Here is a 22226-nt window from a genome sequence, read left to right on the forward strand (position 1 = left end):
TGGAATAGATAGGCGAAATTATGCGCTGGAAAGCGATGGTTTTTTAATATGACACGCAGGATGTGTGCATGTCAAAATCGATGAACTTCACTTGAATGACCCCTGCCTCTGAGTAAAAAGCTGGACTGGAAAGCAATGGACAGAATGCTGCACTAGAAAGCAATGGTATTTTATTTTGGTGAGATTTTCAACCCGGGAACAACTAAGAACGTGTATATATTTTAACTAGAATATTACTGGTGCTAACTGGGATTCAATCAATAAATCTCTTACTTTATTCAACAATAATAGTCATAAAAGCGTACAATAAATACAAAATAGATATTATAATAAAGGTATACAGAGCATAATTAAGAACAAATCGATAAGAGAATGTAAAATGATGTATCATTATGAAATAACATATCATTAAAAAAGCCAGATAAAATAATTAATAAAACTTTATTTGAAAGGTCAACACCCTCAATTTACTGGCTAAATCACAGAAGAGCACTAAAATAGAGACTGAAAGGGTGAAATACAAGTATAAACCTGATAGACAAGGACACTTCCTTAGGCATTGCAAATAACATTCATACTAAGGTGACAATGATTGCCAAACATAGATTCAGAGTGGGTGTGGTAATTTCTTATAAAGTCTGGGAGAAGTTAATGAGATTAAACAATAGCTGTCAATGCCTTTGCACATTTTGCCCAGAAACTTAGCAATAGCACAAACATATGCCTAGTTTAAATCTGATATGATTATTCTAAGGGCTACTTGGCTACTGCATGTCCCAATCAGCCGACATTTAGCTATAATCCATGTGAGGTAAATACAGTCATCCCCATGGCAAGCTCTGCCACTGTGTGCACACCACAGTTAATACAAAATACGTAACTCACAAGATGTGTGTGTGCCATAGTTGAAACACAATTTAATGTATTTTGCTAAAATTCTGCGAGCAAAACATATGAAACGCAGGATCTGTGCATATCACAGTCACTAAACTTCTCTTGAATATGCTTTGCCACTGAGCAAAATGCTGCAATGGGAAGCGATGGGCAAAATTATGTGCTGGAAAGCAATGGTGATTTAATTTGGTGAAATCTCCATCCCGGGAACAACTAAGAATGTGTATACTTTAATTAGAATATTACTGGTGCCAACTGGGATTCATTTCCAACAACATTCAAATGGGTGAAAGCTCTTTACAAAGAAAGCTGGCAAAATAAACATGGTATTGCTAATGCCTCCTCAACAGCGCAACTCTTCAAACATAGCGATTTGCCGGCACACTTCCAAAAAGGCACCGGCACAGAAAAGACAACGAGCTTTAGAATGCTTGAGCCAGACTGTGCTGGTCCCCCCTTCTGGAACACGCTCTTCCGTAGCCAAATGTGGTGATGTCATGGTGTGTGATACCATGACATCACCACACAAGCACAACCAGTGTTTTGATACCCCATAAAATATAGGGGGTTTAGCCAACAAATTGACATGGAGAACTGAGTTGTGGGTTGACTCAGGCTTGAATATTTGGCATGTCACCCTGCAACAAAGACATAGCTATCAAGTTTTCAGACTGCTGATGTGTTACGTTTCAATGTTTAAAGTCTCACATGGAGGGACGGGGGGCTTGATAGATCCAACAAACGGGCCCCAACCATCAGCTAAAGGCAAAGAGTATGCTGATCCTAGGGAATTGGAAGGAGGAAAAGGGTGTCAGACCACGCCAGTATGGCAGTCGTTAGTAGGTGCTTGGCAGGACAGGGTAGTTAGTGCTCGTCCAGGAATAGCTCCAAAAAGGAGCAAGGGCCCTCACACACCCCAAGGGGGTGTCATACTTCCTCAAAGGGAAGTTCCTCGTTGCGTCGGCGCTGCAATGCCCAACAGGCCCCGCAGGGGTGCTCTTCGCCACAGGTCTTCTCGGTTTTGCCGTCGTGGAGCTAGATGGTTTATGTGAGGGGAAACCTATGTGAAAGGAGTAGAGGTGGGACTGTGTGGGTGTGATTTAAAAGTGGCTCCTGGATTCTCCATAAGGAGTTTTTTCAAGGAGTACCTGGGCCATGAGTAAAACAGACTTAAAAGTCATGAACTGAGAGGGGAAAATTAGACCTGTGTCAGTTCTAGTGAGTTGTGCAGAGGGTCGACATGTTTCTTGCCTATGAAAAAGTCTGTACGGATCTCGGCAATTGATCAGGACCTGTAATCCTCATCTACTCTGCGAGGGGCAGCAAGTAGTGTAAGGGAGGGAGGAATGCAAAGTCATGTTCCTTATGTCAGGATTCCTAAGTTGTCCTTAGTGTGTAAAAAAACAAATCATAAGTGAGGTACAAAATACCTTCTGGAAAAAGGTAGCACCTAGAAGATCAAGAAGGTGTATCATACAGTAAGTTAATACTTGATGAAACATGACCTGGGTCACACTGAAAAGGAAATTCATAAAGTCATGAAAGAAGGGAGGGTGGTGGGCATGTATCTTGCCCAGGTGGAGAGAGAAAAGGAGGAGGGAAGGCAAGTACGCACCTCGAGAAAACATACATTGAAGTTACAGAGCATACATTTTTGAAAACACAGAACTCTCAAGAGAGTATACCTTGACATGTTTGTGACGATTAAGCAGACAAACCATGGATCTCCATCGTGAGTGTTTCTGACGTAGCCGTCTAGAAGTGCAGCTAATTCGGCATGGTGATACCTGGTGTTGATTACTAAGAGAAACGTTATCAACATTCAGGAGAACAAACATTTTGCAAACCTTTTACAAAACAATTTATAGGGATACCACCGCACCACCATGTCATCAAGTGCTCATACATCAATTATCGTGAGCGTGTGGCCGAACCTCGTGGAGTTTGCCAATGACATGGTCTCTTTGTGCAGTCAATTGTTATGCAAAAAGTGTGACTAGTGCAACTTAGGGACGGCCATTTGAAGTAAAGGGCAAGTAGGAAAAGCCAACATATGGCCTGTGCATTTAATGCTCAAGTAATCCGTGATGAGCTGCATTAAAGGAGTTGCCAATGACAAGGCCTTGTGCAATCAATTGTTATGCAGATAGTGTGCCTAGTGCAAACTAGGGATGGTCATTGGAAGTAAAAGGGCAAGTAGAAAAGCCAGCATAAGGCCTGAGCATCTAATGCTCAAGTAATCCGTGATGAGCTGCACTAATCAAGTGAATCCCTGCCGTGCTGATACCGATAAATGCTGGTTGTGGCTCCCACTCTAGACGGGCTGCGTACAGTGAAGTAAAGGGCCAATGATCGGTGGTGATGTCCCGGTCATCACTGAACCCCGGTTATCCTGGCAAATTTGATATCCTGGCTGTGAGCGGCTCTAGTTATGGAAGTGCTGCACCTCAAAGACGTGTCGTGCTGCACTTATAAAGTGAAGTGGTAGCTGCAGTGAGACGCGCTACATATAGTGAAGGAAAGGGCCAATGATCTGTGGTGATGTCCCGGTCATCACTAAAACCTGGTTAACCTGGCAAAATATATATGTAGGCCGTGAGCGGCTCTAGTTATGGAAGGGCTGCACCTCAAAGGCGTGTTGCGCTGCACTCATAAAGCGAAGAGGTAACTGCCAGTTTGAGTTGTCAGCCTTGTGCACCTCGTGTGAGAGAGATATGGAAGTGCTGCTCCTCAAAGGTGTGTCGCACTGCACTCATGAAGCAAAGCAGTAACTGCCTGTATGGGCTGTCATCCATGTGCACCTCGTGTGAGAGACGTGCTACACTTAAATGAGGAAGTCCCAGAACAGACAAGGCTGGCAAAGTTACATGCGTGCCTTAAGCGACCCCCCCTTGTTGACGCGCTGCGCTTAAAAAGCGTGTCTTGGAAAACCACAGCCAGTAAAGCGGGGAAAGCGGGGAGGCTTGTTTGTAGAGGGCCCTGTAACTGGATTCCAGTATGACCGCCACCCATTATCCCTATATCAGGCCTTTTGACAACACACACCGGCCACCCACGGATAGCTGGACAAGGGTAGGTCCCACTTCAGGTTCCTCGAGGACCAAAGTAAGTACGATATCCAAGCATGCTGAGCATGTCATTTCCCGCACTCTCTAGTTTGGCTCCCTTGCCCAAGACACGCGGAGACATTTGCCTTTCTACTAACACGCGTCCTCGCTTTTTTTAACGTTTCAATGTTGCCCATGTGATTCTGCGTGACATTAAATTAGTTTTTGAGTGACATAGAGTAATACTTTAACGCAGTAGTCATGCGAGTGAAACAAAAAATTTCAGAAAAATATTGGGTGACATCTTCAGTTTTTTAAAGCATGCAAAGCTGCATACTGGGAATTGTAGTTTTGTTTTTAAAGCTTGCAGGAGGCTAAAAAAGCAGAACAAGCTTAAAGTGGCACATATGGCAGCAGTCCGGCTACATATTTCTGTACTTTCATGCTAGACAGGTTGTGGTGAACTACAGCATCTTATCTACTGCTGTTAAACATGATTAGGTGACACCTGCTGAGAACCAATCATTTAACCCTGTTGACTTTACGCTCAAAGACCAAAAGAACAACACTCCCATGTTTTTAATCCTGCACTCTGCTATGTAACTACTACTGTTCACAGTCTTGGTATTTATAAATGAGTTTTTGTTATTGATTGAAAAATGAACGCAATAACATTTCCACTCAGATGGGTGCTTGCTCAGTGCCATATACATATAGAAATTATACTTCCAGCTGTGCAAAATGATCTCTATTCAAAATGACTAGCAAACTGGTTGTTTTGACATAAGAAATAATAATAATATACTAAATATGTACTTCAAGCAGATTGAAAAATATACCCATTAAAACAATATGTGTGGTTTTTTTTGCACGGGACAAGAAAAAAAAACAGTAAGGGACACGCAACTCAGAAATTAAATGTAGTAGTGGAGGGCAGGGAGACACCAAACAGCGAGAGGCTTCTAGCATCTTATCTCTCCTCAACTACAGACAACAGACTTCAAACTGACAGATGCAATGTTGTGTTGAAAGCACCTAGAGGAAATGTGGAGGCAGAGAGGCACTACTAAATTGACATTAAATTTCAGTGCGGTGATGCAGGAATCTGCACGTAAATGAGTCAATCTAACCTGCGATGCGTGGCACTTGGCAGGGCTGCAAAGTTCATGTTAGAAGAAAATTATTTGTCTTCAAAATGCAAGAAAATGATCTATTAAAAGTGAAAGTTTTTAAGCACAAACTGAGAAACAGTCCTAACTCCACTCTGGATATATTTCCACTCTGGATATATAAGGTCATGCGTCGTCTGTCGGTAGCCCGATCGTTATTATAGATGAAGCAACATATAAAGGTAATTAAATGAAACAAAACAGAGTTTTGTACAGCGCACAAAATGAACTCCTGTGTTGGAAGGTATGATGGCTCTGAGAAATAAAGCATTTACCTAGGATCACACAGTATGGGCAACTAACTCGGAATAATCCTAGATGTTCAAGTTTCTCACTGAAATTCAGCCACTAGATAGGGGTCTCTTTATTTTATTTATTTATTTTCACTTGTTTAACAAATGAATAACATAAACTTAAAATGTAAATACATATCAAGAAATAATCAAATGTCTTAACAAAGGCAGGTAAACTTAAGCTCAATCAATTACTTTTTTCAATTGCAACATACCCTGCTGTCATTTATTCAGGGACCTCGACAACCATGATCTGCCAGCATGGGTAGTCATATTGACCTTGTCTATTTCTCATCGAAAGACCCTTCCCACACTGCAGATTCTGTTGTCCCAATCTACCCTGTTCTATCGTGATTGAGTAGCGTTGATTTCTAATACATGTCCTCTTAGTGGTACCAAAATATCTCTAGGTCGGGAAGTGCAAGGTAAAAACAAAGGAGCAGACCTCGACCAAGCCATTACAGTACAATTTGCCAAATAATAAGTGAAGTGCTGCTTCGGTCCAGGTTTTGTCTTTGAATTCTGGGAGTTTTAGTCATGTTTATTCCATTATAAAATGTGACTACATATCCCAGAATTCAAAGTAAATTAACCTGAACTCGAGTAGCATTTCCCGCATAGTACTGGGAACCTTGTAGCTATGTACATTAGCTCCACAACCCTTTCTTTTGTGGTAGGCACAGGCAAAATGGCTACCTCCTTTTAGCCAGGTGACCAGTTTATTTTGTTAGTGCCTATAAAGTGATCAGATATTCATCTTCAAATCATTCTCAAGTCATCAGAAACAATCTCAAATTGAGAAGTAATCGATTGCTCATCCTCTAATCATTACAAACAATACCATCTTGTGGATTCATCAGTTACTCATTTTCAAGTCATCCTCAAGTCATCAAGGGTAAGTTTCTAAACTCTGATGATGACTTCAAGAGCTTGATGATATCTAATGATGTGAATATAACTTCTACAGCAGTTGAATTATCATCCAATGACTCTGGGATGACATCCAAAGTAATCTTGTTAGACATGGATATGTTAGACCTTTAAACTAAAATAAGCCAAAGAGGCTACCGTGCATCAAGTTAAATGTGTTGTGCAAGTGCACATGCCACGGCATATGCAGCTACATTCAACACATATCTCATGCATGATTGCAAGCACAGTGCAGAATTAAACATTTACACGTATTGGAAGACATCCATCTGAGTAAGTTGCTCCACATGCTCATGACACATGTGTTGTGACACTTGATCGACATTTTAGTTTTATTAGCTGATGGCCATGTTAGAATGGTAAAACGAAATGTAAATGTCAGACCTTTAGACTTTGTAAGTGCTTGGTTGGAATTGTATGTGGGTGATCATTTAGGGGACTAGAACATACATTTTTGCCCAGAAGCACACATGTGCAAGGAACACACAAAAACATCCACAAAAGACACTTGCACACATCCTGCAAGCACAGCCCATACACACACACGTACATACTTGCATGCACATACACAACGTCTTAGACTTTTAATGTATGTGCTGCCTAATATTTTATTTGGACCAAGCAAGTATTCGTTATTATCATTATTTTTCTTAACAATTTCCTACTGCTGCTCTTTGTCAATAAAAATATAACCGCAATTCTTAATATTTAATCCTAATTTAAGGTGTTAAGTATTGCCAAGTATTCCAAACTAAGTAATCTTAATACTGAAGGACCAGGACTGAAGGGCTGAGAATAAGCAGCAAAAACCGCTATTTATATTCATCACAAAAGAAAGACTACTATTGCTTCTGTGTCATAGAAGGCACTTTCCAAAAATATTATAACACAATTATCTAAAAGGAAATATTGGTTGATAGATATTTTTAAATGCTGGGACACAAAAGAAGGCCATGCACAATCCCAGACATCTTCAGAATATACACAACTTCAGGCTGAGAGACTGTGAGATAAGGGCAATCATATATTTAGGGCTCAATATTTCTGCTGACTGTGTGCCTCATAGGAATTCAGAATGAGGGTTTGCCAATTTCAGGAAGAGCATTTTAAGTATACAGGACTGGATATTGACCTTTAGTGTCAAAGTAAATGCTGTGGAAAATGCACACAGGAAGCTGTTCTAAAATTCAAGATAGAGTTTTCTCCTTACCATAGATCCAAAGCTTTAGTAACAAACATATATTTCTCATCTTACATTTATAAAATCTATTGAAACCACATCTGAATTAGCTTTATGATTCTTAAGAACTGGAAATGTGGTAGAAGCTGGACAACTATGTAAGTATGTCTTTGTCAAAGGAAAATAATATTTTCCAGTTTGAAATATTTTGGAATTTTCTAATGCTTGGATGTCACTGGAATGTCTTCACCTGAAATGTTCTCCTTTTGTGATGATTTTCCTTGTGCGCAGTTCAGCGCTTGTTATTAACTAATTGTGTGTATTTCAGGTAAACCCGGTCCAGTATTTCAAAGCTTGTGTATCCGACACATGTTCCTGCAATAGTGGCGGTGACTGCCAGTGCCTCTGCACTGCCATTGCTGCCTACTCCAGCACCTGTAGAGAGGTTGGCATCTGCATTAATTGGAGGAGCCCCGAAGTCTGCCGTGAGTGCTTGCCTAGACATCGAAAACTTAATGACCAAGCGTAATGATTTCCAACTATTTCCTGAACCCTTGGGCAGATGACAGACCTTGCCTTAGGTTTGCTAAGAAATGTCAATAGAAATGCTACCTTCCAAAAACTGATCTATCTATCTATCTATCTATCTATCTATCTATCTATCTATCTATCTATCTATCTATCTATCTATCTATCTATCTATCTATCTATCTATCTATCTGTCTATCTGTCTATCTGTCTATCTGTCTATCTGTCTATCTGTCTATCTCTCTATCTGTCTATCTGTCTATCTGTCTATCTGTCTATCTGTCTATCTATCTATCTATCTATCTATCTATCTATCTATCTATCTATCTATCTATCTATCTATCTATCTATCTATCTATCTATCTATCTATCTATCTATCTATCTATCTATCTATCTATCTATCTATCTATCTATCTATCTATCTATCTATCTATCTGTAATTATATATAGATGCATAGATATATAGGTATATATATCTATGTGTGTGTGTGTGTGCATGTATATATGTAATAGATGCAGTGGCCCCTAGCATTAGAGGAGGAAATAGAGAAAAACTGTTGAGAAAATTAGAATCTTCTTACATCATAGAGTTAGACACCAAGAACACGGGTGGCCCTAATGTGGAAGAAGATCTGCATACACACCTATAACTATATTTAATTAATCTGCAGTAATACCTCTCAGACCTGGAGAACAGTTTTTAAAGCAAACAAGTAGGAATTAATTACACATTTAGCACAAGTAGAGCACACTTAAACAGATTGCCCAAATATGCAATGACAGGAGAGAATTCAATATTTTTAGTTTGACCACTTGGGCTGTATCACAATCAAATGACAACATAATGCAAGATGATTGAAGTACCCACTTGGATTATATTATAAGCAAATTTGCATAATAATGATTTAATTGCTTTTAAAAGCATACTTTTAGCGATCTGTCCATGTTTCCAAAATAAACTGGGCAATCTATAAAATGCTAAGAAATGTATTATTGATGTGGGGCATGTAATATAATGTCAAACCTTGCAGCAGTAAAAAATTGTTATGAAAAGAAAGATCAGAAAGACTGTAACAACAAAACAAAAAAAGCTACCAGTCTGTCTGCACTGTTTATGATTCTCACATCACAATTGAAACTGCCAAATGTAATGGTGCCTCGATATCGGTGAACGAGGCTGGTGGCAGCCGCAATGCGTGCAATGGTGGCCTGACATCAATATATCTATGCGCAACCACACTCAGCATTGTCATCTTTTGTTGTGAAGGGGTATTGGAAATATATATTTATATATACACATATATGTGTGTATACACAAATATATATATAAATACACACACACACACACACACACACATATATATATATGTATGTGTGTGTATATGTATATGTATGTGGGTATTTATATATATTTATATATAAATATAAATATATATACATATATGTTAATTCAGCCGTAAAGTGGGGGACCTCTGAAGTCGCTTAGCATATGGTAGTGGTGGTTTGCTCCAGCTCCACATTGCTATTCGTTTAACCTTCCCATAAATGAGTAGATGATGGCGTATATCAGGGATCTCTTTGGAAGAGCCAATTATCCTCTCCATTCTGTTTTTTTGTAAGTTGCGTGTTGCCACAATAGAAGTGGATGATAAAATAAGAAAAGATCTACCCTAGAGGAATGGTTTAACCTGGGTAGGAGTTCCCAGTAGGGAACTGGACATATGAAGATGTATCTCTACTGTGCACCGACTTCCCCATAAAGCTTTGGTCTTGTCACTGACGAAGAATAAATCATCTTCATTTGCTGGTTGATTTCTTACTATAGTTTCAGAGTTCTATAACAGATCTTTACCAATGTTGATTGCATATTTTACAGCTGTCTTCTGTGATTTCTACAACCATGATGGGCACTGCATGTGGCACTACAAACCTTGTGGAGACCCATGCCTCAGAACATGCAAGAACCCTCAAGGCAAATGTGACAAGCACACCAATCATCTGGAAGGTAGAGCAGAGTGTGATGTATATTGTACTGATGTCGTTCTTTTTTAAATTAATTTTTTGGAGGTACAAAAGAGGAAAACAGAAATATATTACATCAAGAACATATCTTACATTCATGTCTAAAAGCCGCAAAAAATCCCAAAACATTGTTTCATGCAGAGAGTGAAATGGATAAATAAAGTTATGATTCATAGAAGTGCTGTCCATAATAAAGTACGTTTCAAGTGCTGACAATATACATTAAATGAATCTCTTAGTTACAGATACCATAATTAATTTTCAAACCATCACAGAAGTGTAAAATATCCCAATTCAAAATGTATATTGTATAAATCACATAAAGGTCTTCTTGCTGTCACACCTTGAACATTTTAGTGAGCCATTGTGAAAAGTCGGGTTTATAGAAGTTTTCCAATGCTACAATATCAAGAAATGGGCTACTAATATTTACTATATACCAATTTGTGGAATCTATATGCTGCCCTTGCATAGGAAAAAATCCTATCAATGATATACATGGAATACGTGGGATTTGTATAATACATTCTTTATCGATATATTCATAATTTGATTTAAAAAATATTTGAGTCTATCACAGGACCATATTATATGGGATCAATTATCATTATTTAGACTGTTACACCTAAAGCATGAAGCTGGGTTACGTGGGAACATCATATGTGAAGGGTCCGGTGTGCAATATAGTACCCATTTGGCCTAAAATTGCATTTTAAGAAAGTTTGCACCTCTGAGGGTTGAAAAATGTAAATCATTGACATCTTTTCAAGATGTTTTTTGATATATTTGTATTTTCTTTCCTCAACCATCTGTTGGCAACTGTGCTGAATGTATTTTATGCTTTTGCTTTCATCTTCCTGTAGCCGCTTAAGGGGGCCCACAAGATTAATCTCATAAAACAATTTGGGATCTGGGGGTGACGAAAATGCCCAGGTACTTAAAGCCTTCAGACGCCAGTTCTATTGTGTAGCCATGGGGTAGGCGATGCGGGTGATCGTGCAATGCGTACAATACGAATTTGGACCAATTAATAGTGTACCCCGCATATTTACCAAAGTTTGTAATAACGTTAAGCAAACTGTTAAGGAAGTATCTTTTTTAAGAACTCATAGATCCTGCTATATGAGCATTGCATCCATTTTATATCAACTACAATTGACCCATCTATATCATTCCGTGTTTTCCATGTATTATTGGATAAAAAATGTGTCATCTTACAATACCCCTTTCTTTATCATCTTATCACTATTGAGTGGTCGAATTCCAGCAGAGTTGTTGAAGCCAAAGTGACGAAGAGTAGATGCTGCATTGAGCTGTGGTATCCCAAAATGATTAAAAAAAATATGTTCACCTGGCTGAGAACCAAGACCTATTACCAGACCTTCTAAGAGGATTTAATTAAACACAATCTATTCTGGATATTGTTGTCCTGAAACATAAGATCCACTAATTCACCAACATAATGCAAAGTAAATTGATGTCCTTTTTTTAAAATATGGACAAGAACTGTGCAAAAAAGGTGAAATAGTACATCTAAAAATTTGTCAGGGCTAACCCATCCTCCTCTATGAAGTAATAAAAAGTATTGAATGCAAAGTTTGGGTTAAAAAAACTATCGCCACCCCCCCCCTTGTGCTGATTCAATCAATCTTGTGGAACACCCCTATTGTTCTATTATCACATTCATGCATACATACTCAAAATGCATAAAATCTGTTTTCTGCAAAAGATGTCTCCTCATTTATTAAAAAAATGTTCCTTTTATATTCATATAATGCTGAATCACAATAATTGATATTTATATGCAGAACCACAGACTGAATGTCAATATTACAAATAAATATTTCATTACATTTTTACATTGATCAATCTTATACTAAGATGTAAAACAAAAACAGCTCAGGGAAACTCAAATTGCAGAACCTCGCATACCTGTTGGGGGACTTCCTTGCTGCCCTGCCGTCTCAGCGTTGCTGCCACCAATTCTGGGCTTCTTCTTGCTGTGTGTCTCCCCCGCCGCCGCCACTACACCTCGCGGCCGAGAGCGGGGGGAGACAACAGCCCCCAGACTCCTTTGCGAGCCCTGACGCCACCTACGCGCCCGGAGGCGCACAAAAGATCGCGGCTCCCTCCGCGTCACGGGACGCGCGCGGGCGGCGCCGGGCTAAGCCCGGGCAAAGGGCGGGCCGTCTGTGGCCGTCAGAGGCCATAGGAGGCCGGGCCATATCTCTTAGCCCCCCTGTACTGCTGCATGTGGTAAAGTGCCATGATATTGTACATTGTGAAGGCTTAGTGAGGTCATCGTGCGAATGGCATATAGACAATTGTATTACAGGCTGTGACCTTTGTGTCTATTCTAATTCTAATTTTATGGCAATGTCTACGCGCTCGGGTGAGGGAGGTGGGCTAGGCGGGGCGACAGTTAGTGGCACCCTAGATCATTTTATAATACGTGCCTGTTCTGTACTTAAGAAAGAAATTGCCATTACAGAACGCCGACTCTCCCTTGACCAGCTCAATGACAAACGTTCCTCATTGGGCAAAATTGCATTAGCTGTTTCCCCCGTTCCAGAAAACACCCAAACAAATGGTATTACACCGGGGACCATACAAAGTACGGCGATTAGCGCGAACCTTAATCCTGTTAGCTCCACAAGTCATGGTTCCTTAACACAGTTAGACTTATCATATTCACCTTTGCTGGCTATTCCAACAGCGGCCCTGGACACTATTATTAACATAACTCCCCCCTCTGTAATCTCAGCCTCCCCTGAGCTAATTAACACCGCAGGGCTAAAATCTGCTCCAAGCAAAAGGAAAAGAGTGGCCAGTGGCCATAAGGAGGATCATATAAAAGCACCCAAGAAATGCAAAAACAAATCGCGCAATATTGTCGACAGGAAAGTGGGTCGCACAGCGCTACCTACACCCCATCAACAAAGGACTAGGTTATCTTCTGTACATTCTACTAACCCGGTCTCCCAAACCCCTGTCGAGCAGCTTCCCCCAAACCCTGGACCATATGACCTCGAGCTCCAGTCTCCCCTTGTCGGCCAATTCGAATTACTCATTAAATCTCTCATCCTTCCCCTGACTGAAAGAGTAAGGGCATTGTCTGAGAGGCTCGAGAGATTTGAGCAGGCCTCTCTAGACAACTTCTTCTCTCTCAAATCTTTAATCAAGCTACATTCAAAGATTGGTCGTGACAATCCTGTCACTGCTGATCCTCTTCCAACTACCCAAAATGAGTTTATTTCTCAAGCTGCCTTGCCACACCCAAACGCTGCCCCAAATCGAGGGCTTAAGAATGGAGTTACTTCCGCAGATCCTAAACCTTTAGTACCCATACCCACTCTGGGCAGTAAACCCACAAAACAAAAGTTAGTCCCTAGTCCATCTGATAATCACAGAAACCGTGAAGCAATAGGATGCGAGATAGAATCTACGCAGAGTCTTTCTAAACCATCTAGCAAGGATCCTGCACAAGCCCAATTGAACGACAATGCTAGCTACACTAAGCAAAACCTACCCCATATCAACCTCCCTCCGGAGTGCATACCCTTCGCAGTTGTCCTAACTGGAGTTCCCCAGCTCAAAGCTGGCAAGTCAGAATCTTTTATTGAATTAAAAAATAAAACAACGCATTGGTTGAACACCAACAGGCCGCTCCCTAGGCATCTGGATGGTCATGTCCTTCATGTTAGAAGGGTTTCCTGGGTGGGAAATAGACCTAAGAAAATGTCTGGCGATTGCATTGTTGCAAACTTCAGAGATCCTCGCGTTACAAGGTTAATTTGTAACCATCAATTAGGCCCTAACACTACTGGCATAGGATGCTTAGATTTAAGCCAATTGTATTCAGACTCTGTGTATTTTCACCGTTCACACTCCTTCTTTCACTTGGCTCATGATGGGCACTCTAAGGGGGTCTGGACCCCTAGCGAAACAGACTATCCACTGTCTGCTCCCAACAGATACTGTGAACCCTATGGTCATTATGATTCTTATTGACAAGGAACTTCTGTTGCAGATGGTTCCTACTTCCCCGCTGGCGATCAAAATAAAGAAGATAGAGAAGTACCTATTGAACTAGCTGGGGATCCCTCTTATAACAATCTGAATCTTCATGCCCTGCAGCATAGATTACAACTCACTTCAACTTCTCAGGACACAAATTATTTTTCATTACCCTCCAATCATAGCTTGCCTCAGGCTAATTCCAGTTCTCTCATTCTTCCTGCATCACGTGATACAGCCACTGATGTTCCTTTTCTAAGGGTCCTAAGCTGGAATGTAGCTGGCATTGCCAGTAAATTAGATCTCCCTTATTGGAACTCTTTAATAGAGTCGTATAGTATTTATATTTTCCAGGAGACCTGGAGCACAGTGCCCTGCCACATGGTTGGTTACACCACCTTCTTTGTACCGGCCATTTTATCCCCGACAGGGAGAGGACGCCCTTCGGGCGGTCTTTTGATTTGGGTCAGCATCTCTCTTGGGTGTACCATCAGGCAGGCCTCTAACATCTCCTCTGATATTTTAAGGCTCACCCTTAAGAGAGCCCAGGGAAGGGAGTCCTTAGATATATTTAATGTCTACGCCAGGGTTTTGAGTGGAGGAGCCTTGTCACCTGCACTTCCACTTCTTGAGGGTGAATTGTGCAAGTGCCACCACGCATCCCATGTTTTGATAGCAGGAGATTTTAATTGCTCCTTCGAGCCCCTCGCATCATTAGATCTTCCGGATCTGCTGGAGGATGATGCCAAAAGAGGTATTCCGACATTATCATTGCCCCCTATTAGGAGGTGGACAAAGTCAGTTATATTCATGAACACTATGACCCTAGAGTTTGGATTAAGGGCGGCAAATGGAAGAACAGCTTCAGATCCCCAAGGCGCTCATACTTATAACAGGACAAATCACACTTCGAGGATAGACTACATACTCCTTGACTTTAAACTCTGGATGCACGGGGTGGACATGGAAATAATTCCCTCATTTGATAGCGACCACAACCAGTTATCCCTAAGCATCAAACCACCATGGGAGGAAGCATATGGGTCCCTGTTTCCACCAGTAGTTAGCTCTATGCAAACCCTCAAGGTGTGCCCCGCAAATTGCGAGAGGCGCCTTAAATGGCGCAGAGTGATGCTCGATGAAGAGAAAGTCCTGCTGATTGGGTCAATACTGCAAGCAGCACAAGTCAAGTTGATCTCGCTAAACCACCATGAGGCTGCTTGCGGCAAGGTTCTATCAGTTTTTCAAGGTACCATTAAAGAGCTAGGAAGCATATTTCGAGTACATGGTAAAGGTGGGCCCCCGAGAGGAGGGACTAAGCGTTCTTTTAAGGATGGTTGGTATACACAGAACTGTAGGAGGAAGAAGTCCGCCCTAATCATGGCCATCAAAAGCAGGATCATACCAAAGATCCAGACGGCCAGGAAGGAGTACAGGATTTGTGTAACAAATGCTAAAAAGGTCTGGGAGGAACAGTACTGGCAGGCATTACGGGAGGCTTCCTTAAAACGTGACTCAGCCTCCTTCTGGGACATAATTAGAACTAAAAACAGACCAGCCCACGAGCTTCTGACATGTAATATTACTAGTGCGGTCTGGTTTGAGCATTTTTCTAAACTTTACTCTTCCCGGCCCGAGGATGAGGGGAACCTCTTCTTCAAAGGGGTTTCCTCCTCCACGGACACACTGAGCACTAACCCTTTTACTGAAGGGGAAGTGCTCAATGCTATTAAGTTTATTGTCCCTCAGAAGGCAGCTGGTCCGGATGGCATTCCTGGCGATGTCCTCAGGCTAGATCCATCTGGATGGGGGAAGCTCCTTTCCACTTTAATCAATGCCATTGCTAATGGTGCTTCGGTCCCCGAATCTTGGAAAGGGGCCGAGGTTGTCCCGATCTTCAAAAAGGGCGGTAGAGATGACCCAGCCAACTACCGCCCAATTAGTCTGATCGATTCATCCCAGAAGGTGGCTGAGAAAGTGATTTTGGAGAGGATTCAATCTTGGGTGAACGACAATAACATCCTCTCTGACTATCAGGCAGGCTTTAGGGTTGGGACAGGCACCATAGAACAGGTTTTCAGACTGTTCCTTATTTACTGGAAGGTTGTCTTTCTTGGAAAGGGTAGTCTCTACCTTGCTTTTATAGACCTAAAAACAGCATTTGACCTTGTCCCCCGTGACAATCTGTGGGGCATTTTGGCTAATATGAATATTCCGCCATACTTGCTGGCTTTACTAATCAAACTCCACGAGGGAAATTATGCTCAAGTACGGTGGGGCCCACAGGGACAGAAAACAGAGAGAATTCCAGTGAACAGGGGTGTCCGCCAGGGATGTGTTCTTGCCCCTACCCTTTTTTCACTTTATGTGAACGGTGTAGTGGAACATCTGATGAAAGCTCCTTCTGATGCGTCATCCCTGGCGGGCGAACGTATTCCAACTCTCCTGTTTGCTGATGACACTCTTTTGTTGTCCAAATCACCTATGGGTCTGCAAACTCTCCTCGACAGTTTCCAAGCCTTTTGTAACGGTAGAGGCCTTATTATAAACACCACCAAAACAAAATACCTAATATTGAATCCTCCTAAAAAATTAGGGCGTCCCCCAGTCCTGAATGCGGCTACCCTTGAAAGGGTAAAAGAATTTGATTACCTGGGTATTCGCATTTCAGATACTATGCGTTGGTCACCCCACTTACAAAAGATGCTCCTAACTCATAAGAGGATCACTGGTGCCCTCCTCAGGGAACACCGTTCTTCCACGTCCAGGCCAACAGCCCCAGCCCTGGAGATATACAAAGCAAAAGGCGTGAGCTCGGCACTTTATGACGCCGAGCTATGGGGCTTGAATAATATTGACGAGTTCGCCAAGTCCGACTCTAGTTTCTATAAAGAACTGATGGCACTACCCCAGAGCACTCCTGTAGTGCCCCTACTAATGGATCTAGGGTGCCACGCGATGAAAGACTTGGCAAAAGTACGTCCTCTGCTCCTATGGGCTCGGCTCTGGCGAACTCCCGAGCTAGCCAAGTATGCGGAGGGACTATCTGAAATATTGTCTATGCCTTGATGGCACAAAATTAAATGGCTGAAAGACGTAAAGGGCTTGCTATATGACCTTGGCCTTAAAGACGCCTGGGTGAATAGAACCTCGCCCCCGAAAGCTGAGCTGAAGAAACTATATTGGAGTTGGGTTATTGCAAAAAGGAACTCTAGCCCATATGGTGGCAGAAGCACCATTGAGTTCCTAAAGCTTAAAGATGAAGTGCGCTATGAACCTTACCTCGATATTATCCAGAAGCCTTACGATCGAGCCCTTTACTTTAAGTTTAGGGTTGGCACTCTTCTGGTGCGTGAGCTGACCGCACGTTGGAAACCACCTTCTCAGACACCACCATTTTGTCCCTTTTGCAAGACTAAAGTTGAGTCAATAGCACATGTTTTATTTGCATGTCCTGAATATAGAATTCCAAGGTCTTATTGGCTCAAACCTTTGTGTAGAGACTTGGGCACGCGTGACCATCTTATAGCTTTGCGCATTCTTAAATCAGACACACGATCTTTATATGTTTGCGCTGTATCGAAATTTTTGAGGTGGTCCTGGCTTATAAGATCTAAAGCCCTTGTAGCCCTCAATTAAGTAGCCTGATTATCTTATCGTCTGTTTGTATTTCTCTTTTAAATTGTCTTATTTATTCTGTTTTCATGTATCTTTTATCTCTTGCTTGTTCTGGAAATATGACGATATTGCATTTTTCATGGTTTGTCTCCTGATTTTATGTATTTTGTTCATGTTATATATGTATGTGCTTTTATGATATGTTTTATCGAAATAAAGCTTATTTCACTTCACTTCACTTCAACAAAAACAGCAGCGGCCCCCTTTGTCAGTCCTCCTATTTGCTCTTGTTTTTAAAAATCACAATATTCATACATTGGTTTTTATCTGTGAATCTCTGCACATGAATAAGTCTTAATAAACATTTCACATATTATCAAAAACCCATATAAACAATAAAAAAAAAAAACAGTAAATCAAACCAATGTTCATACAATTATATTAAAAGCAAAGTGTCGATGCAGCATTTCTGTGGATTTGTCTTATTCTGCATCACCTTCTTCAGGACAAGCTTATATTTTTAAAAGACAGTTGAGTTCTCTTTGAAATATATTGTCTTAGCCACAAGTAATAAATCTCATTTTGGTAGGAAGACTCCAGAAGATAGATATACCGGTAGTTACTTCCGATTATAATGCTTATTAGTGCCACTTTTAACTGGTTTGCACACTTTCCTTTCATCACTGAGGAAGCGTGCATTTATTCTAAAATGTCTGGTCACTGTATTTCAGTAATTTCCCAGAGTATTCAGTGACATATCATAGTTTTCGGCAGGAGTCTTGCTTATATTCTTTAAGGGTCCTCGAATGTGAGTTGTTCTGACAAAGATCCTGGGTTAATGGGTTAAAATCCTGCCATATATACAAAGAATTATTTTGTGCTACAGTGGTCCCTAGGAAGGTAGGGATAGGAAGTAACAAATGAATACAGACCTAATCAGTGCTGTATTGATTAACTTATCCAGTCGGACAGAGGTTCAATATTTAATTTATCAGCACATTTTTTGGATATAAACAAACACAAATACTGAAAAGTGGGACACAAGCCTGCCTCCTACTACACAAACATACAAACATAAAATAGGGAGTACATTTAAGCGAGGCTCAGGCAATGCTTGCGATTTGTTTTGACAAGTAGTATGAATTTTAAGAAACAAATCGCAAGTAACGTCTCTACGCAGTTAATAATGACATCACATTTAGTGCATGAGGCGTTTTAAGGTGTCGATAACGTTTTGATCCAAGTGAGCAATGCGTGGATCATCTCCAGGACATTATATTAGCATGCCTGTATATAAGTGCCTAAGATAATTGGGGGAGTCCGAAGGGCCTGCCACGAGACTGTGGGTGTGACAACACCGGATGCGGGAACGTCCGGGCTCGGAAGGGGCTCCGTCCGTCGCAGCTATGCGGTACTGGCAGATCGAGGATCAAGGGGCACTTCAGGGAGCACATCAGTAGGGGCTGCGTGTACCACGACTTCGCGATGGCAGCGCGATGGCCTCAAGTAAAGAAATTGGAGGGATTCACGGGAGTGGAGCCACAGGCGTGTGCCCGGACGGCGTAATGACCATTAGTCGATGAATGCGCCGTGCTGCTCAGGGGGTCAGCATCCGGGATGTCGTATTAAACGCAGCCCCTCCTGAAGTGCTCCCTGAAGTGGCCCTTGATCCTCGACCTGCCAGTACCGCATATGTGCGACAGCCGGAGCCCCTTCCGAGCCCGGACGTTCCCGCATCCGGTGTTTGGTATAGTCTTAAGCCTCTTTTACCAAACTAGTAGCAGACAATATTTGGAATGGATGATGTCTAATCACAACTAGAATTGTTGCGTAAATTGGCAGTAAAAAGGTTAACCACTCACCTACATTTAGGTGGAAGGTATGTAGAAAATCAAAGTTTATTTAGACCATAGTCAATTAAACCACAGAGAATAAAAACACACTTATAAAAATTAAAATATCCATCCGATTTACATGATAAAAAGAGATAATAACATCAATATTAAAATAGTCTCATTACAACTTCGCCTATTGAGCAACAGTAACTTCCAATTAAAACTGTTAATTAAGAATTAAATTTGCCAAAGCAAATTCTTCGCCACTTGGCTTTTAAGCTGATGAAAGCTGCTACATCTAATAATTGCATATTATATCAAAATACTTTTGCATCGACTTTACACCATACTTAAATAAAACTAGTCTTATAAACTTTCAATGAAGTATAAACAAACCATTAGAATGTGTACATTGGAGGCTTTCAAATTTAGTCCACAGCTGCAATTATGTTTGTCATCCATGAAGCACTTTTCATCTTCAAGGAGTGAGTGACAAGCCTGGGTTTAATCCTACCTCAAATTTCAGAAGCTTTCTCCGCCATACTGGATTTGGCACCCTTGAATGATATGAAGAAGAATTTACGGTCCTGAAGGAAATTATCACCGACTGAGTGGAACTCTTTGAGCTGAGATAGCTCAAACTCTGGCCCTGTATACCCTACCACTCTTTTCCTTTAACTCTTTTTTTGAATAATGAATCAGAGCATAGGTTTTAAAATCTTCTGTGTCAAGTGGGAGGACTAGACTGTTGAGATTACCCCCTCATGCCACTTGCCCAAAAACAACTCACTGAGGTCGATTTCCTTCATGCACAACTTTGATACTTTTTTCTTTCGAACACATTTGTATTCTATGCCAGAAATTCAAAGTTATATTTCTGTTGAAAGAGACCTCAGCTAGGCCTACCAGTGCAAGGAGTTCGCCCTTCTATGCACAGAGTCCTCAGACTATTGGGAAGAAGTTGGCACAGAAACTGGAATAGAAAATACAAAGTTTAATAAACCTTCATGAAGTGGAACCACATTCACCCAGCACCCTGTGGTGCTGAATGAAGGTAGCACACAGAGTAGAAGAACCATGGGTCTTTTATACCCACACAGGGGCTCAGAAAGAGGGCGGTACAAGCATACATGAGAAGAGTTACATACATAGATGGTCATACAGAAATGCACAGTCAACAGTAAAGGAGGAGCTAGCAGTTGCTGACTCTGGTAGAAACAACCTGATAGTTACAGACTAAAAACAGATGTATGGGCAGTTAGATATTCCTGCGCATGTGCAGGGTAGCAAAGTCTAAGTATAGCCAGTCCTTTAAACAGAGCACAAGGGTAAACAAAATGGCTGCCAGAAATACAAAATGGATTCCATAAAATGTACAGGATAGCCTCTAAATACCAGATGGATTCCGCTAACGCTAATTTAATCGCAGCCAATTTACGACATTTCCTGACATGTTGTTTCAAGAAGTTAAACCAATTTCCACACTGATTGCTTTTACCATTGTCGATGAGGGAAGGGCTAAATGTTTTTGAGGTAATTTCCCTCCATTTCATTACAATCATATCTCGCCCGTAAAAATAACATATAACGTTTGTGGAGGGACCCTAGCTTTATAGGCAGTAAACACCTAGGTTATAGATGACCCAACAAAATCCCTTTTAAATTTCTTTATTCGTCCCACAGACGTAGGTGTTCTAGTTCCAAAGGTTCCTAAGTGCAGTTTCCAAAGCTACATGTATCGCTATATGTATAAATATTCTATATACATGATTTTTGTCTTCTCCATAGCCCAAAAACGTTTTTCTGCTAGTTTATTATTAAATTGTTTCCCATGCAATATGTATTAAATGCATGCAGCTTTCTTTGGAGTCCTACCTAAGATACATCAAGAAAGGTATTTTCCATACAATAAAAATTATTATGTGATGCCCTCTCATCTTAGGGGAAAAAGAGTGTGTACTATTTGAGTTACCTGGCAGATTTTCCAGATATGAAGCCAATAGTGCAGGTGCAAGAACACAACCCTGTCACAGGCTGCTGTTAATAGTGGTTTTCCTTAATAGGGAACTCTAGCTTGGCCCTGAACCCATTATCTCCATGCAATCCTTTCATCATCCTTTCATCCTTTGATGCAGCCAGTTAATAGCCATCCCGACAACGTACCCCATAATAATACTGATTGAAAGCCAACAAACCAGCAGAACAGGTTCCCCCTTCTTTCAATTGCTTTCCACCCCAATGCCCAGTGGCTAAAGCAATGATCATTGGTAGAATGTTCCTCATTAAAACCACCTTGCTCAATAGGTATTAACGTATTGGTGTAAATTCAATCCTTTAGATAAAAGAAGATTTGTTTTTAGAATATATGTCCCCCCACATCAATTAAACCAATCTGGTGATAATATATTTGGGTCTGAAGGATCATTTAAAAATTATATTCATTTAATTATGGCTCCTTTCTAACACTTCAGGAAGTTTCCAATGTTCAGGAATTCAGTGAAAGCTAAATGATTGAAACTAGCCCACCAATCCAGATTGGTTTTGATAATTATTGCAGGTAAATTATCCAATTCTGCCATCCTATTGAGATTTCTTTAATTCAGTTATATTTGTTTTATTGCTGATGCAAAGGTAAAGTATGCATGATCCTCCTTGGGATCTGTACAGTCTCCAAAGAAGACTTCTGTTTTTG

At 41.0% G+C, this 22226-nt stretch overlaps 1 protein-coding gene across 1 annotated transcript in view; it reads left to right on the forward strand.

The window, feature by feature from the left end:
- LOC146860897 (uncharacterized) overlaps positions 1–22226 on the forward strand; it is a 1545865-nt gene that overhangs the window by 1098413 nt on the left and 425226 nt on the right. Inside the window, exons 24-25 of the mRNA XM_085646178.1 lie at positions 7842–7998; positions 9919–10047. Coding sequence (XP_085502304.1) covers positions 7842–7998; positions 9919–10047 — 286 coding nt within the window. The remainder of the gene's footprint in view (positions 1–7841; positions 7999–9918; positions 10048–22226) is intronic.

Source organism: Triturus cristatus, chromosome 3_1, assembly GCF_964204655.1.
Source record: "Triturus cristatus chromosome 3_1, aTriCri1.1, whole genome shotgun sequence".
NCBI classification, from domain to species: Eukaryota; Metazoa; Chordata; class Amphibia; order Caudata; family Salamandridae; genus Triturus; species Triturus cristatus.